The sequence below is a fragment of the Hylobates moloch genome, unplaced genomic scaffold (genome assembly GCF_009828535.3).
Source record: "Hylobates moloch isolate HMO894 unplaced genomic scaffold, HMol_V3 SCAFFOLD_15, whole genome shotgun sequence".
Lineage (NCBI taxonomy): Eukaryota > Metazoa > Chordata > Mammalia > Primates > Hylobatidae > Hylobates > Hylobates moloch.
The window spans coordinates 40486561-40504951 of record NW_026652290.1 but is presented as its reverse complement, the minus strand read 5'-3'; the positions used below and the strand labels follow the sequence as shown (position 1 = coordinate 40504951).

General features: G+C 38.3%; 1 protein-coding gene across 1 annotated transcript in view; it reads left to right on the top strand.

Moving 5' to 3' along the window:
* Positions 1-17973, top strand: part of IL18R1 (interleukin 18 receptor 1) — a 42583-nt gene extending 24610 nt beyond the window's left edge. The window contains exons 6-11 of the mRNA XM_032177569.2: positions 1577-1639; positions 4849-4969; positions 6130-6269; positions 9343-9504; positions 13684-13842; positions 15729-17973. Coding sequence (XP_032033460.1) covers positions 1577-1639; positions 4849-4969; positions 6130-6269; positions 9343-9504; positions 13684-13842; positions 15729-16084 — 1001 coding nt within the window. The 3' untranslated portion in view covers positions 16085-17973. The remainder of the gene's footprint in view (positions 1-1576; positions 1640-4848; positions 4970-6129; positions 6270-9342; positions 9505-13683; positions 13843-15728) is intronic.
* Positions 17974-18391: the final 418 nt, after the last annotated feature.

Sequence of the window (18391 nt, the reverse complement as noted above, 5' to 3'; positions counted from 1 at the left end):
GGCTGATCGAGTGGCATCTCCTCCTACTGCTGAGGACCTCTCTGCCATTTTGACTCTGATAGCCTCCTAGGTAGACTGGTCATGTCAAGGGCACGAAATAAGATGTTGTCTTCCTTCCATGACCTACATGGGACTGCACCCTTCACTTTACACCAGTTGTGCAAACTCAGGGCTGACCTGGGTTTCCAATGATATAACTTGAGATTTAGTAGACAGCATCCTTTGCTAAAGATGTCTTTCACACTGCCTCACCTCAAGTCTCCCATGTAAGTTTCTGGGGGAAAAAATGGATTCAGAGAAAGGTAGTCAGTAGGAGTTTTCTCCCTCACACAGAAATTGCCTCCTGCCCCTTTGTCTTTGAATTCAAGCCCATTTTGCTTCTTACTGTCAGACCTGAGAGTTAGTTCTTTCCCTGGATACATCTCAGTTCCTCCTCCCTGTCTGCCAGCATTCCAGGCTTGCCCAGAGACTCCAAATCCCAGGATAACCCAGTCCTGACTCTCAACCCCGGAGTCCACTGTGCTGGTTTCATCCTCCTGTTCTTGCCCACATGTCTGCCCACTGCATTCTCCACTACTCACTCTGGCACTGCACTTTCTGAGAGGGCTCAGGTAGGTGTAGGAGCTGCAGGAGGGCTCCTGATACTCACTGTACTCCACTCAACCAGGCATTCTGCTTGTTGAGCACCTGCAAGTCCCAGAAGGGATGTTCTGGATGTTGCTTGGGAACACCCCCAAAGCAGCGGGGCTACTAGCAGGGAACAGTCCTGGTCGTGAGGAAAGTTACCAGTGCAGATATCAGGGCTAACAATAACTTAACTATGCACCAGTTCAAATCTATGACCACAGCTGCTCTTAGGGTTTGCAGTTGCCAGCTACCTTGGGCAAGAGCCTGCTGGGTGATGACTTACTTCATCAGATGGGGACTGAGGGGGCAGAATATATGTGCAGTACTTCCAGTCGGGGTCAGAAGCCGCTCAGAAGCAGAAGTAGAACTTGGCCTACAGGCATGAACTTAACAGCAGGGCCAGGGCCGAGGTGAGGCTCCCGGGGCACAATATTGAAGGGACACTGCTCTCAGTATCCTGCAAGGGAACGGTGGGCACCTAGAGTGAGGGATTTGCTTTTCTCAACCTGTCTTGTCCCTGCAACCTGTAAATCCATCACTGGCCAGCTGAGGAGGACAGATGGAGGGAATCGAGACAGGGCAGAAAGGCTCTTCCCAGTGATTTTGCATGGTCCAACTCTTGCATGTTTGATCGTCTGGGAGTCAGGCTGCAGTGGATGGGCATCTTCCTCTGCCTTTTAGTTAAAGTGAGCAGAAGCTGCCAATTTGAGTGAGAGAAAACTAGATACAAGGTGCTTTCAACATCTCCGTCAGCATGGAGTTGATGGAGAATGAAGCTATAAACAATATGATCTGTGACCTTTAGTTAATGCAAATAGGACTCAAGTGAACGTAAACCAGTAACTATTGGAATCTTTGTTACATGAAATGAGCATATTATCATAGATGCTTGTCTTAGAGAAGCTCAAGGCAACACTAATACATTTGTCTTTTCTTTTGTCACTTCTAGATCGCAGTAATATAGTTCCGGTTCTTCTTGGACCAAAGCTTAACCATGTTGCAGTGGAATTAGGTATATTTCAATATACATATATTCTGCGTTTATAAGTAGGGGACATAATAGAGTCTTCTGAGGGTAAATATGATTCATTATTGAATGACACTGGGTACACATTTCATACTTACTGAATAACATTACAAAACTAAGAAAAGGGTGCCATTTTTTGAATGTTGCCACTTTTAATCTGACTTAAAAGTGGCAACATTTTAAAGTTCAAGAGACGGTGGAACTGCCTGTGATCTGTAGACTAAGGTTTTTGTTGTGCTGTGTGTGGCTTGTCTTTAACTGTCTCTATGTTCATTTCTAAATATGAAAATTTAGGCCAGGCATGGTGGCTCACGCCTGTAATCCCAGCACTTTGGGAGGCTGAGGCAGGTGGATCACTTGAGGTCAGGAGTTCGAGACCAACCTGACCAGCATGGTGAAACCCCATCTCTACTAAAAATACAAAAATTAGCCAGGCATGGTGGCATGCACCTGTAGTCCCAGCTACTCAGGAGACTGAGGCAGGAGAATCTCTTGAACCCAAGAGGTGAGGTTGTAATGAGCTGAAATCATACCACTGCACTCCAGCCTGGGCAACAGAGCAAGACTCTATCTCAAAAATAATAATAATAATAACAATAATAAATTAAAAAATTCAGTGAAAACACTCTGGAGAGATGAGTCAAACTAATTTTGTGGTCTGAATGTTTGATTAATTGATTCACTTTGAATCAATTGACTGAATTGATTGTATATTTGGGGTTTGTCTAGATAAGCCTTATGAATCAACATGTCCAATTGAGTAATTTCTTTCAAAAGAGAAAGGAAAGAAAGAAAGGAAGAAATTCACATATGCTAAATATACTAAGCCAGTATCGTGCTAGGTCATTGAAATATATTATTGAATTAAATGCTCCAAGCAACACTGAGGCATGTATTCTCATTTTATGAATTAAATAATTGAAGTGCAAAAAGGCTAAGTAACTTGTCTAAAGTTAAATCACTAAAAAGTGGCAAGTCTCTGTTGATTGCTTCCAAAGTCCCCACCTTATAACCACAGTTGGGGTCACAGCGGTTTATATGACCACATGTGCCCAGTGCAGCTGGAGTCCTATGCCATTTGTACATGAGGTTTACCTGCTTTATATTTTTATTTATTTCTGTCTTTGTCTTTGTTATTTTTTTCTTCTACTCAGTGGGGCTTAACTTGCACCTTTTGTTCTAGTTTGTTGACCTGAAGAGATAGATAATTAATTTTAATTATCCTCTGGTAGTGTATACATTCAAACTCCAAGTTTCCCTGTAAACACTACTTTAGCTGTTTCTCATATTTTCATTCTATTCAGTTTAAACCATTTCTTAAAATTTCCCTTGTGATTTCTTTTTCCACCAAAAAGAAATTGGTGTTTCTTAATTTCCAAATATTTGGTGAACTTTCTAGTTGTTGTCTCTTATTGATGTCCTGTTTAGATTCATTATAGTCCAAGATTATACACAGTGTCATTTCAACCTTTTGGAATTTGTAGTGACTTACTTAAGGCCCACAGTATGGTATATCTTGCTGAATGTTCCAAGTGCATTTGAAACAAAGGTATATTCTATAGGTTTTTGTTTTATTATTCTTTAAATGTCTATTTGGTTCAGTTCATTATTGGTGTTGTTCAAAAAATTTATATCCTTACTAATCTTTTATCTGCTTTTTCCATGTGATGCCAAAAGAGATGTGAATATCTCCAGCTATTGTGGTCAAAATGTCTCTATCTCCTTTAGTTCTGTCAATTTTTGTCTTATATAGTTTGGAGCTATCTTATATGCATACACAGATTTATGCCTGTTGAATTAACACTTTTATCATTATGAAATATCTCTCTGTATCTATCATAACACTTCCTCTCTCAATGTGTAGCTCTGTCATATGAAATAGTCACACAAGTTTTCTTTTGCTTGGAATTGGCATATTTGTCTTTTTTTAAACATCCCTTTACTACTAACATTTTTTTTTGTTCTATACATAAGTGTCTCTCATAAACTGCATGTATTTGGATCTTTTTTGAAATATGGTCAGTATGGTGTTTAGTCCATCTGTATAATTAAAATTACTGTTACAGTTGGTATATCATATATGCATGATATAAAAATATTCAATTTATTCTTTTTAAAATAAATTACACTTTGTTGAAAATGACTGTATTTCCATCCACTTGTTTATCTTTTCCTCTATTTTCTTTCAAACAGTTACTTAGAGTTTTATCTGCTAAATTCAGCATCTGTAGGTCTGCTTCTATTATCTGTCTTTTCTATTGATTATTGTGCACATTTTCTGTGTCTCTGTATGTCTCTTAACTTTTTACTGTTGTTGATCTTTGTGTATCAAACAATTAAAGTGAATACAGTTTGTGTTATTTTTTCTTACAAGTAGGTAGCCTGAGAGTTGAGTATCTCAGTTGACTCAGAATTGAGTTGGGATGGCTGGGATGTAGGTATGTTCGCTCCAATCTGTCTTCATCTCTGATAGCTGGTGAGGGAGGAGGTGCTGCAGTCATGTGTTTGATGCAGGCCTTTTCTCTAATGAGACTTGTGCTCCTGATTACCATGAGATTGCAAGTGATATTGTGCAGCCTTTACATCCTTTTATGCTGTCCGAGCAATTAGCAGTAATTCTGCAAGCCTGTGCAGCTGCTGAGAGCTTCACTGGATTTTCTTGTTTCTATGAGACTCTTTCTGTTTATTCCAAACCAAAGCAAATTCCTCCATGGAATGAAATGGCCACCTATCTTAGCTCACCCTAGAAAGAATCCTTCCTAAGCATACTTTCAGTTCAAAAATTTGTCTTTATTTTCTCTGCACTTTGATGTCTTTAATGTTTGCTTAATGTAATTTTTTTTGTGATTTATCCATTTGGTTTATCTAGAAGTCTCAGTGAGAGTATTGTCCTGATGCTACCTACTAAATTGTGTACTGAAAAGAAAGTACACTGATCACTCTAAGTTTTAACAGTTGATTAAAAAATAAATGTTTGAAAAGAAGCCAAATCATGTTTTGATGATGACTTGTAATTGCTACCTATTTCTTCTGCTTTATATATATTTTTAATTTAAAACAAGGCATATTTATTCTCTTTCTGGGATGGAATACCATGTTTTGCTTTAGGTTAACATACATTGATTATATTGTTTTGAAACTTTTGAGAAACCTGAGTTTCAAAAATCAGAACTTTAGTTGCCAACTTTTACCAGGAAAAAATGTAAGGCTCAACTGCTCTGCTTTGCTGAATGAAGAGGATGTAATTTACTGGATGTTCGGGGAAGAAAATGGATTGGATCCTAATATACATGAAGAGAAAGAAATAAGAATTATGTATGTATGTGTAATATGTATGTCATGATATATACCATATAACAATCATATATATTATATGTGACATCATATTAAAAACACTGGGTGGCTGATATGTATTTTGGGCTAGTTTAAATTATAATTATAATGGACATATTTTATAATTATAATGGCCATACCCTAGGTGGATGGATTATGCAAAATGTATTGCCAAGATCTAAGCTGGAAAAGAAGGTCCATGAGAAGGCCATTGGTGGTATTTAGCATCACCTTATAAAGTAGCACTTGGTCAGTCAGGATCCGATGGGGATGGGGATTTTACCTAGATTCTTAAAAAAGGGCAGTGGCCTAGGCCAAGCTTTTTTTTATTTTTGAAAAATTGATTAAGTTGTTTATTTTTCTAATGTGCCAAAAAGGTTCCAAATGGCATGCATGTTGATACTTAAGTAAGCCTATATTCTTCCATTAAGGAATGGTCAGACTTATAAAAAGAATCAGTCTAAACATATAGTCACTTAAGCTTTTCTGAATGACTTTGGGTCATACTGTAATTATTCATTATTATACTGATACACTACTCAGGGTCTAGTGAGTGCTGAGCCTAAGGAAGAGAAAGAGAACGTGCTGCCAGTGGCTTTCTCAAGTCATTTTCTGACACTCATGGAACAGCTTAACTGGCACTTCTCATGTGCTTTGGGGTGCTTGAGAACAGTGTTATGTTTTTAATGCTGAACAAATTAAACCAGTTTGTTGGATTCCATTGATAAATGTAATACGAATCTGCATCTATGCCAAACAACTTACAGCCTTGTCATAATTAGTGGGAACCACTCTGTGGGAAGAACTCCAAGTTGTTAGGAAGAGAGAAGTAGAGAAAAATAATTGAGAGACAGAATATTTTCCCCTATTTTCAACTTAGCATCATGATCTTCCAGCCATTTAAACTTCAGGTAATTGACAGCACCATTCCCAAATGGCCTCAGAAGGGCTGTTTCTGTCAGTTCTGATGCTCCACGGAGGAGGGGACGTTTATTGTAGTCCATGCTTTAAAAGTACCGACCAGAAAGGGAAGAAATAATGGAGGCAACGTCACAGCTGCCTTCAAGCATTTTAAACATGTGAATTCCCCTCTCAAGGGTAACGAACAGAGCCTACTGCTAAACTATTTTGCCCTCTTACAGGACTTCAGAAGGAAAATGGCATGCTTCAAAAGTATTGAGAATTGAAAATATTGGTGAAAGCAATCTAAATGTTTTATATAATTGCACTGTGGCCAGCACGGGAGGCACAGACACCAAAAGCTTCATCTTGGTGAGAAAAGGTGAGAAAGATTTATTTTTGGAAGTTTTGACACTTAGCTCATTGCTACTGAGAGACATCTCAGAGATGGCCACTTTCTCATTTTCCACACCAGAACCCAGCTCCTGAGAGGGGAAATCAGTCACCTCATGTCACAGGCATTCAGTGGCAGAGCTGGTGCTCAGCTCTGCTGGGCCCCTCTGTCTCATGAGGCCAAGCAGAGAATGAAAACAAAACTCAATCACTTGCTCTCACAGTCATATTCCACCCCATGTGGAAATCGGGGGAACTGAGGCTTGGAGATACAGATGCTGAGAGTGAGGCTCATGGGGAGGCCATCAGGACAACCCCTGCACCCAGCACTGCACCCAGAGCAGCCAGAGGGGAGTTTTCAGATCTGTGTGGGGTTAGGCCAGTGCAAACTTGGTGTGACTGCTGCTCCAGCCTGCCTCAGCAGGGTACCAGGCTCAGGGGCCTTGTGTGTGCTCATTCATTCATTGACTCCTGGACTTGGCAAGCAGGCCATTGATAGCCCTGATCCATGGGCTCTTAAAGTTTTTCAGTGCTCACCTGATGGAGGGCCTCAGGGTCGCCATCCCTTTCCTCCACCGAAGTAGCACAGCCCAGGGCCTTCGGCCCAGTAGCTGCTCAGAAATGGCTGTGACTGGAGCCAGAAAGCTGTGATTTCCAGTTGTCACTACTCATTCACTGTCCATTCCCAGGCTCCACCATGAACTCCCTGGATATGTAGAGAAAGGTCAAGATCTGCAAGAGAGAGAGAAAGGGAGAGAGACAGAGACTAACACACCCAGAGACAGACAGAGACGGAGAGAGACAGACACAGAGAGAGGAGAAAGAGAGATACGTGAGATGGAGGGACAGAGACAAACAGACAACTCTAGAGAGATAAAGAGAGAAAGAGAGACAGAGACACAGAGAGACAGAGAAATGAGAGAGACATGGAGAGACACAGAGACAGAGGAACAGAGAAAGAGGGAGATAGAGAGGCAGAGACATGAAGGGATGCAAAGACAGAGAAATGAGAGCGAAACAGATAGAGAGACAGAGTAAGGGAGAGATACACACAGACACACACAAACATTCAGAGACAGCCACACACACAGACTGGGCCTTGGCTTTGTGAGAAACGGAAGGAGTGGGACAGGAAGAGCACAAAGGCTGGAAACCCCCTCCAGCTGGGCTATCTGGTGCCCAGGGGCAGCTCCCCCAGCACACATGTTTTAGAGCTGCCTTTCTACCATATGCACTCATAACAACAGCTCACATCCCATACATGTTAATTACATGACAGGATCTGGGTGAAGTTCCTCCCCTGATCTCATCCAGTCTTAACGACAAGCTTTATAGAGCTGAAGAAACTTGCCCGGGGTCACACGGCAGGTGAAGGTATTGAAACTCAGACCTGATTAAATCTGGAATCTGTGTTCTTACCTTCCACAGGGCTTGTCGCCTGTGGTCTTCCACCCCTGTGTGATTGCCTGTGCTGTGGTCCACTCACTTGTGAGGGAGCGGGGCTCAAATCTTTGTTGGACCATCGCCTGGCCAGGCTTTCCTGGGGCCTGCTCACCACCAGTTGCCTCTCCTCTCTTAGAACAGGGCAGGACTGTCCTATTCCTGCCCTAGACGCTTCTGGCCAGTCAGTTCTCCTGCTGCTGCTCTCACAAATGTAGGCTTAGAAATTGGGGCTCACAACCCACCGTTACCCCCTGCCAATGTGTGCGTGTGTGTTTGTGCAAATGTGTGACACAGTTATGACTATGCAGTCCTTTCAAAGGTACAAGAGCCCCAGACCCTGGGTCTGTTCAGAGTTCACTATTAAGCAACATTAGCTGCTTACCTGAATCCTAAAGATAGTAGAAAGATATGGAAAGATAATTTCTAAAAATTGCACCAAGATGGCAAAAGTTTTAAGCACGTTTATGCTCATTGACCTAGAGATGCCCCCACCATTACAATCTATTTTAAGAAAAGAATTAGAAATATGGATAAATGTATATGCATTTTTGTATATGTACATACATATATGCATGTATATATATGCATATTTGCAAATGTATATGCATATACATACATGGTTACACATTTATATAAATATTATACATGTATACACTTATACATATAAAATGTACTGCAACTTTATATCTACTTACTAAAATTTGCAATCAATCTAAATATTAGGATATTATGAATTATAATTTTAATGACCTACTGAAATGCTCATAATATAATATTCAGAAATAACGAATGATTACCATATGATCTCAATTAACTAAAAACTTTAAGAGACGAAAAGAAAACCCAGAAGGAAATATTCTATCCTGTTAACACAGCCGTCACCACATTGTGATTGGTTGGTGAAAATTACTTTATTCTTTTTATTCCTCTGTATTATCTTAGATTGTCCATAATAAGCATAAACGGAATCAATCTAGAAAATGTATTTTTTTCCAAATGATACTTTTATACAAGGAATTTGCTAAAATTCCAAGAGCTGTGTGCTGTATTAACTACTTGTTGTGTAATATTTCACTTAATCTTCCCTAAAGGAGAAGCCTTGTAAGTGAAGCAGAAACTGTTAATTATCTTCATTTTACAGATGAAGGTACAAAGGTTTAAGGGCATTCACGATTTTTCCTACAATACAAAATAATTGATGGAGACCGGCTACAAACCCAGATAAATGTGAATCCAGCGCTGTCTCTTTTCTCTCAAAACTATGCACCTCAACACACTTGCTAAGATTTCCGTGAGTCCCTATGTATTTCAGCCTAGTATCTCTTCACCCCAGAAATCTGATTTCCACAGGTACGGATAGAATATATTACTGTGTAATGTTTTCACTTTAGGTCTGTAAATATCTGTGTACACATTTTTATTCTTTAAAAATCTGAGTAGAAATATCACTACTCCAGACTAAAGGCAGGAATGTGGAGTCACTCAGTGGAATGTGTCAGCACGTGGGTTGGCAACTACTGCACTAGCGTTAACAGTAAAAATGGACAAGCACGTGATGATGGACAACACTGGTAAGATTTCTTGATTATTTTCTTTGCCTTTTTCTCTTTCTTTTCTAGCAGACATGGCTGATATCCCAGGCCACGTCTTCACAAGAGGAATGATCATAGCTGTTTTGATCTTGGTGGCAGTAGTGTGCTTAGTGACTGTGTGCGTCATTTATAGAGTTGACTTGGTTCTATTTTATAGACATTTAACGAGAAGAGATGAAACATTAACAGGTAACACATATAATGATGGAATTTCTTACCTTATGTTCTCATTAAGAAATCAGATAAATAGACATTAATCTTCATCTTATTGTGATGATATTGTAGAATTAATCTGTGGGAGAGGTTTTCTATGGGAAATATTGTTCTGCCTGTACCATCCATTATGAATGTTGTTTGTGTCTTCTTTTCTTGTGCTTACTTATGTGTTGCCCAAAATTGTTCTGATTGTCTCGTGTATGTATGTCATAGCCTCCTAAATGCCCTGGGACATGCTCAGGCCCAGGAACTGTATATCTGCATGTCCTTGTGCATGCATCACCTAGGTATCTTTATAGTTCATACACTCAATAAAGTTGCTTTAAGTTGGATTGAATTGTCCTATCGCTCTTTATTTCAACCTGGCAAAGGAGGCTTACATAATGGATGTGTAAGAACCCCGAGATGGCCAGGCATGGTGGCTCATGCCTGTAATCCCAGCACTTTGGGAGGCCGAGACGGGTGGATCACGAGGTCAGGAGATCGAGACCATACTGGCTAACACAGTGAAACCTCGTCTCTACTAAAAATACAAAACATTAGCTGGGCGTGGTGGCGGGCACCTGTAGTCCCAGCTACTTGGGAGGTTGAGGCAGGAGAATGGCGTGTGAACCCGGGAGGCGGAGCTTGCAGTGAGCCGAGATCGCGCCACTGCGCTCCAGCCTGGGCCACAAAGCAAGACTCCGTCTCAAAAAAAAAAAAAAAAAAGAAAGAAAAAAAGAACCCCGAGCTGGAAGCCAAATGATCTGGGTTCATGTCTCCTAGATCTGCCAGTTTTTATCTGCTACTATGTCGACCCGCTGGCTCTATGCCTCAGTTTCCTTATACTTAAAGGTGACTAGAAGTCCTCAAGTTTCCAGATAATTACTAATTTAAAGGAAGTCAGTCTAATTCATTGCACTTGATTTTGTTTTGCATGTGTGTGTTTGCAGGTGAAAAACCTTCACAGATTTCAAAACCCAAAATGTCTATGAAATTATACTTCAGAAGCCCCCCTTCCAGCCTGGTCCTGGATCTATGATTCCCACCCCTCATTGATAGCACATCTGACCAAATATAAATATAGATTCTTATTACACACCTCCTTTTAAAGAGAACAAATCTTGGCTTAATATGCACACTCTTTTCAACTTTGCTCTCTTATACCTTGGACACACTTGCATGTTACTTTATAAAGAAGTCCCTCATTTTTTAGGGCCGCACAGTATTTTATTTGTGCAGAGCTACCACTGTTTATTTAGTCTCCTTTTGATGGACATTTGGCTTGTTTCCAATCTTTTGTTATTACAAAAATGCTGCAATAGACAGCTTTATACATTCATCGTTTCATACGTATGCAGTAGGTCTGAAAGAAAAATTCTCCAAAGTGGAATTTCTAGAGTACAAGAGAGAGACACAGCTATTATTTTGCTAAATACTGTCAATTCACCCTCCCTACTGCCTTCAAAAGATGACAGCAAATTTTTTCCCATAACCTTACCCACAACCATTTGGAGTTGTGCCAATCTGATAGGTGAAAAGTTGTATCTAAGTTACATTTTAATTTGCATTTCCCTTACTATGCAAGAGAATCAGCAACTTTTCATTTGCATAAGGCTCAGTTGTATTTCCTTTCTCAACACACCCATTCATATCTTTTGCCTATTGTTCCGTGGGGCGATGGCTTTATTTTGCATATTTATTTCTAGGAGCTATTTAGATTTTAGGGAGTTTAGCCTATTATTTATAATATGAAATGCAAATATTCCCAGGCTGTAATTTGTCTTTTGACTTTGCTTATAGTGGTGTGCTATATAAAAGACTTTTTGAAAAACATACTCAAATATATCTTTTATGCTTTCTGGATTTGGGGTCATAAGTAAAACAGCCTTCCTAACCTCAAGGTATATAGAAATTATATTAGTTCCTCTGAGATTTTTATAGGTTTAGTTTTCACATTTAGAACTTTAAATCGAACAATATAAAATTAGCAAGGTTAGTGAATTTGGCTTTGAGCCTGTGTGTGCACGTGTGATTTTGCTATGGGGAGAGATGATGCCACAACAAACGGGGAAATCTGTATTTGATATTTTCTGAATGGTCTCTGTTTGCATAGATCAGTGTTTGTCTTCAAATAGACATTGACTAGTTCCTCTCTTTCTGACTTTCTGGAGCTAAGATTTCTTTTTTTATTCTCCAGTTGTGTTTGGCATGATTTGCAGGTAATTTTTTCAATTCACACTTCTTAACTGTCAATATGGCAGTGCACAGAGACATTTAGAGACATGCTCTAAATCACTTCCATTAAATTATGGTCCATGAACAAATGTAGACCATGAAAAGGACAGAAATGGAGATATAAGTATGAAAATAAAAACTTTTATCGCAATTTAATACTGCTGCAATATCTAACAAAGTGTTCAGTATTGGTTTGTGAAGGATTGGAAATGAAACTAATCAATAAACAACAACAACAAAAAGGCAAATTTAAATTAAAACATGGCCATTCACCAAGCATAGTTTGAGGAACATTTGTTCAACTTACTCCTTGAAGTCCCAAATATCCATTTGAATTATAACTTCCTTTATAATTTTCCATTATGTTTGAATATAGAGAATAAAAACATTACCATTAGTTTTCAAATTCCTTTTTTTGAGCACTTCACTCTGTCAATTCTCAAATCCCCTAAACCTTTTACTACCTGAATTTAAAATATATTGTAATAAAGTTAGCAGATTTATATTAAAAGAATTGCTTAAAATAAGGAATTTGAAAGCAATTAATAGTTGAAAAGTTAATTTTTCATAGGTAAGAGCAAAGCTATATTGTATGTAATATAAACCTATATTTGATGAAATTGTCTTCCCAGTTTATTGCAATCCATTACATCATAAGAAAATTATGCCTTTTAAAAAAGTGTGCTTAACTAGTAGGTAGTTATATTTGATAGCAGTTTAAGAAAAGTTTGAGGGGGACCTGCTTACTGATTGATAACTGGTTTTTATTTTTACCAACATTTCATACCTTTGATATTTATGTAAGCCTGAAATTTTTACCAAAATTTTTCATCTTTCAATGCATGCAATTCTGCAAAGCAATTGCTTTAAATCAACAATAGGTTCTAACCCAAATTGCTAAACAGAATACTGTAGGTAGAACTGAAGAAGCTTTTGCCAGAAGCAGAAAGTGTTATTTGGTGACCATGAGTACTATGGAGGATGCCAGACTGGGCTGTTGAGCATAAATGATGTGGCACCATAAGAGACATAGATCTAGAATGGTTTTATCCTATTAGATTTTAACAGGGGATGCAGTTATATGTAGCCTCAAACTCCGTAGCAAATTCATTAATCCCAATAATATGCCATGCATAAATCTTACCCGTCTGCCATCATCTGCCATCAAAACAATTGTCGTGGGATAAAGGTAGACCATTCCCCACTGCTTTCCTTCTTTCTCTACAGATTCCAATTAGCATCCATTGCATTTTTTAGGACCTGACTCAGAATTTCCTCCTTTCAGAAAGCATGTCCATCGGTGTCACTCTTTATTCTCTGGCCAGGTTATTTTGTCTGTGAGTTTTGTTATTTTTTTGTTGTTGTTATGCTATTTTTCTTCTGCTAATGTGTTGTCTGTAACTTTTTCCAAGTTGTTGCATGTATCTGCTTTGCTTTTAAAAATAGATTGGATGAAGCTAGAAGAGAGAGTGGTATCATGTTTTAATTACCCAATTAGGAGCATGGTCTTTGTTATTTAGGAGACATTTTCACCGTCTTGGGGGTCTTTTTGAGCATAGAAATTGTGATGGTGGTAGAATTAAATGATATGAGTAAACCAGGGTGAGATTTTCTTTCCACTCCTGGAATGAGGGCACCTTTGGGCTCTTGGCCTTCTAAGGAACTTAAAGACTTAAGTTCCTTTAGTGCCCGGTTCTATGGCTCATATATCTCTCTATTCTTCTGTGGTGTCAAGCAGTGGGATCTTAAAGTAGATGCTTAAAAACACATTGGCTAATTGGTTGCTTGGTTAGCATGGGAGGTTTAAATATAAACAACTTTATATATAATTTGTTTTTTCAATGATTCTATACTCATTACTTAGACATTCACTTGTTTGTACTTAAATAAAATTTTATTTATACATGAATTAAAAGAGTCAATCTTACCTCCTAGATGGAAAAACATATGATGCTTTTGTGTCTTACCTAAAAGAATGCCAACCTGAAAATGGAGAGGAGCACACCTTTGCTGTGGAGATTTTGCCCAGGGTGTTGGAGAAACATTTTGGGTATAAGTTATGCATATTTGAAAGGGATGTAGTGCCTGGAGGAGGTAAGAGGGAATGCAAGATAGAAAAATAATCAAGATAGTTTCTTTTTAAAAAATGAATGAGCTAGCCCCCAGAGAGCTATCCTACTTTCCTTAAAAACAAACAGATAAGGTCCTTTAAGCCAGAAATAACCAGGTAAGTCAACAATCAATAATGAGAAAACAAACTAATGAGCTTCCAATAGTCTCTTCTCTTGGGCTCTGTTCTTTGTGCTTCATGGTTCTCTGAAACTTTAGGAAAGAGAGAGGGCATTTCCTTTTCAGAACCGGGTCCAGAGCTGGCGTTATCATGAAGCCTTTATTTAGAAATGACCCACGGTGAGAATATCTGTACCACAGCAGCGGTTCCTAATTTAACATGTGATGTGTAGACTAGTTAATCCTCACTAGTAACTCTTACTAGAAATAAACACGGGTTAATTATTACTGGAAAATGTATGGGTTTTTATTGTGTTGATATTGGTGATGAAATTTAGGTAGAAAATAGGAAAATTGAAAAGAGAAAAATAACTGGAAAGTGGTGATCCCCATCAGATCATAGCTATGAAATTCAATGTTTTTTTATTGATATAGGAATACAAATGGCCATAGTGCATCTATTAAAGCAAATTACCGTTAAATTTTTTTTAAAAGGAGTAACATTTTTAGATTTTCTCTGAAGTCTTTAGAATAAACATTTAAAATCTGGTGTCAAATTATTCTGGATACTGATGCTTAAAAAAAAACAAATGTTTGATTATTACCATCATTCATGTATTAATCTAGTATTTATTGGATACTATTCCTGTGCCAAGTTGTGAACTGAGCATCAAAGATGTAACAGTGAGCAATAGTTACATTCCCCCCCATATTACAAATTAGAAGTGAAAATATTGCTAACTTACACTACTGTTTTGTAATAAACAACTTGTCAAAAAAAAATGCCAGATTATCAGATGCATACATTGTGGTATTTTTGGGTAGCAGTTCTTTGCATCTAGGAAGGCATATTGTTCCTTAGAAAGCATTTATTCTGGGCCATACATCAATTTTACTATATTTCCGTTATTTTCTAGGGGTCTTTCTTGAAAACAGATTTATTCTTAATTCATAAATAAAAATAATGTTTGAATATTCAGTTGTAATTAGGTTTGGTTAAACCTCTATTTGAGAACAGTGAGAGGTCTAGAACAGGCGTTGGCAATTTACCAGCCATGGGTTTCATCACACCTGCAACCTTATTGAAACACAGCCACGCGCATTGGTTTACCTGTCGCCTGCGTCTGCATCTGAGCTACAACAGAACTGAGTAGTTGTGACAAAGACAGTGTGACCTGCAAAGCCTAACATATTTACTATCTGGCCCTTTGCAGAAAAAGTTTGCCAACCCCTGGTCTAAAATAATGGATAGTTTTGTTTTGTTGTGCCTTTTTGTCTTTTAATCTTTAAATTCTGATTTTAGCATGCTCTTTTCTGCTTGAGGAGAAGCAGGATAGTATAATAGTTAGAAAAATGTATTCCACTTGGGTTTAGATTCTGATTCTGCCATTTACTAGCTGTGTGACTCTGGGCAGGTTACTTAACCACTCTGTGCTCTGGCTTCCTTGTCTGTTAAATGGCGGGATAACAATATCTTCTTTGTAGGGTATTATGATGATTAAATGAGTTAATATAAAAAACATTTAAAATAGGGTATGGTACAGAATAAATGCTAAGTAGATGTTCATTATTATTGTTACCTAGAGATTTTTTAATAAGCATATAAAATTGAGAACAAATGGTTTGTCTTAAAGAAAAACTTATTAGTGGGGTTAGGAGTTAATATAAAATAGGACTGCCCAAAATAACTTTTATCTCATGTTCTCCCTTTCAGTTATCTTAAATTAATATCAGTTATCTTGCATTTTCAGCTGTTGTTGATGAAATCCACTCACTGATAGAGAAAAGCCGAAGACTAATCATTGTCCTAAGTAAAACTTATATGTCTAATGAGGTCAGGTATGAACTGGAAAGTGGACTTCATGAAGCATTGGTGGAAAGAAAAATTAAAATAATCTTAATTGAATTTACACCTGTTACTGACTTCACATTCTTGCCCCAATCACTAAAGCTTTTGAAATCTCACAGAGTTCTGAAATGGAAGGCCAATAAGTCTCTTTCTTATAACTCAAGGTTCTGGAAGAATCTTCTTTACTTAATGCCTGCAAAAACAGTCAAGCCAGGTAGAGAGGAATCAGAAGTCTTGCCTGTTCTTTCAGAGTCTTAATCTTCAGAAACGATGAATGCCAAAAAGAACTCGAGATATTCTGGGGACTGAGAGTATGAACCTGTTCATAACAAAGGCTGTGACTCAAAATATTTAACTCTGTAAAAATCCTGCTCACAATCTGGAGACAAAACTTGTCATTAGGTTGGCAGGAATAAGACTAAAGATTGCGCTGTGGGCTGTGGTCACGTGCTCCCAGAAGACCTGGAATTCAAAAGAAATGGAGCTCTTCTTCTTCTCCCTCTTTCATAACTGGATGCAGCTGCCCATACTCAAGCCCATATTCAGCAAGTGTGAAGCCGAGCGTGATGCAAAATAACCTATGCCCTACAAAAAGGGCGCATCTTTAAGAGTTGTAATGCCAGTGCTTAATTTGAATGAGGGGATTTTAAGTGCCTGAAGAGGCATTTTCTAGGGACCCGTGGGTGACTGAGTAACTGAAATGCTGCTTTCACTCTCTAACACCATGGGTCTGGTTGTGCATAGGATATGGGAGGAGGGGCTGGAAGGGCCGCCTTTAGAGCCTGCAGGGCCTCAGCCTCGGGATGCATTTAATGTATCCCGGCCACAGTTGCAGCCAACGGTTCTTGAAAGCTCAGTCCGGCCCTGCAACGCAGAGCCTGCTTCTGTGGATCTATTTATGGGAACTTCTTAAAAGGACCCCAGAATAGCTCTTTATCTTTCACAAGAGACACAAATTCTAATTTAGTTAATTATCTGGGCCTTTACTTTTGATGCTCTGAAACATTTGTTGATTTTGTGTGAATGTTTATATCAAAATGTTTGCCAGGTTGTATTAGCCATTGAATAGCAAAAAACTGATAGTTACTCCCTTGTTTTTTAAAAATTACATATTAAAAATGCCCTTGGCATAAGGCAGCATGGTGTAGCAGTTAAGAGATGGACTGTGCAGCCCATCCTGAGCTCTAGTCCTGAGTTTGCTACTTACTTCTGTGGCCTCTGGAACCTTATCCAACCTCTTGGTGCTTCAGTTTCTTCATCTGTGAAATTAGAATTTATAATAATTGTACCTACCTCCCAGGGGTAACTAAATGAATAAATATAATAAAGTATTTACAGTGGTTCCTGACACAGACTCAGCACTCTGTCAGTGTTGCCATGACTATTTTTATTATCATTATTAATGATTACTTAGATCAATTATTTAGCAGTGGACTAATGGAAGCTACAGAGCAAGGAAGGGAAGCAGATCTAGGGAGGAAGGCAGTTTTGATTTGAGGAGGTTTGCACATGTAGAGAAGCATATTGGAGAAGCATATCCAGAGGGCAAAAGATATCTCTCCATTGAACATCTGCCTCTTTTGACGTTAGAAGACACATGTCTTACTCCCTAAAGGGAGCCCAGCACTGGGAGCCTTCTTGATGATCTCAAAAATAATAGCTATTCAAGAAAATCACCAAGTGACTGTGAAACCGTCAGTTCGGAAGGCTGGTTAGAACACGTGGGAGCAACGTGAATGTTCTACAGAAGTTTAAAGCAGAGATTGTTTCAAATAGATGTAGTAGGTATTACTGAAAACCAAAAAAGAGTGAGATTGTCAGTGTAAGAATGTGACTTAATGTTTGTAGTGCTTACAATTTTGTGTACCAACTGGATGGCTAAAAAGGGTAAAATAATTTAATTAATAACTCATATTTTATGTGTGAAAACCTGTTAGTGAACATATATAATCAAAATAGATTTCATTGCTATTGCATAGTCTCTAATACATAGAATGATTTTGCTTTTCTCTTTTATTATACTTGCTTTAAAATACTTGAAATATATTTTGTATTAAATGCATTTCAAGTTAAATGTCTTAAATGTATACATTAGATGTGTGCTTTAAAATGCATAAAATACGTTGAAATACATTAATGAACCATTAGTCTAATGCCTTTATTTTTGAAATGTTGTGACATCTTTTACACTTACTTTAAGATTCCAATTCCTCATTCTCAACATAGACTCCTACCAGTTTTAATAGAATATGGGCCATTCAAAATGAATTCATGCACCTTTCTCTTTTTAAATGCCAAATTGCCTTGCACCTACCTTCTTGTTTCACACCTTCCATCCAGGAGCAAAATAATTCTCTTCTGTTTCTCATAAGCCACTCAATACTAAACACAGGGACTTATACATGGTAAGTCTTCACATGTCAGTTAATTAATGGGCATATTTTAAAATTCTGGTTTAAACATCCCCAACCAGGACCAACAAATAACTTTTCAGGTATAAAACAGCTTTCTTTTCCATGGTTCACATGCCCTTAAACTGTGAAGTCTATTTTAGAGAATCAGAAC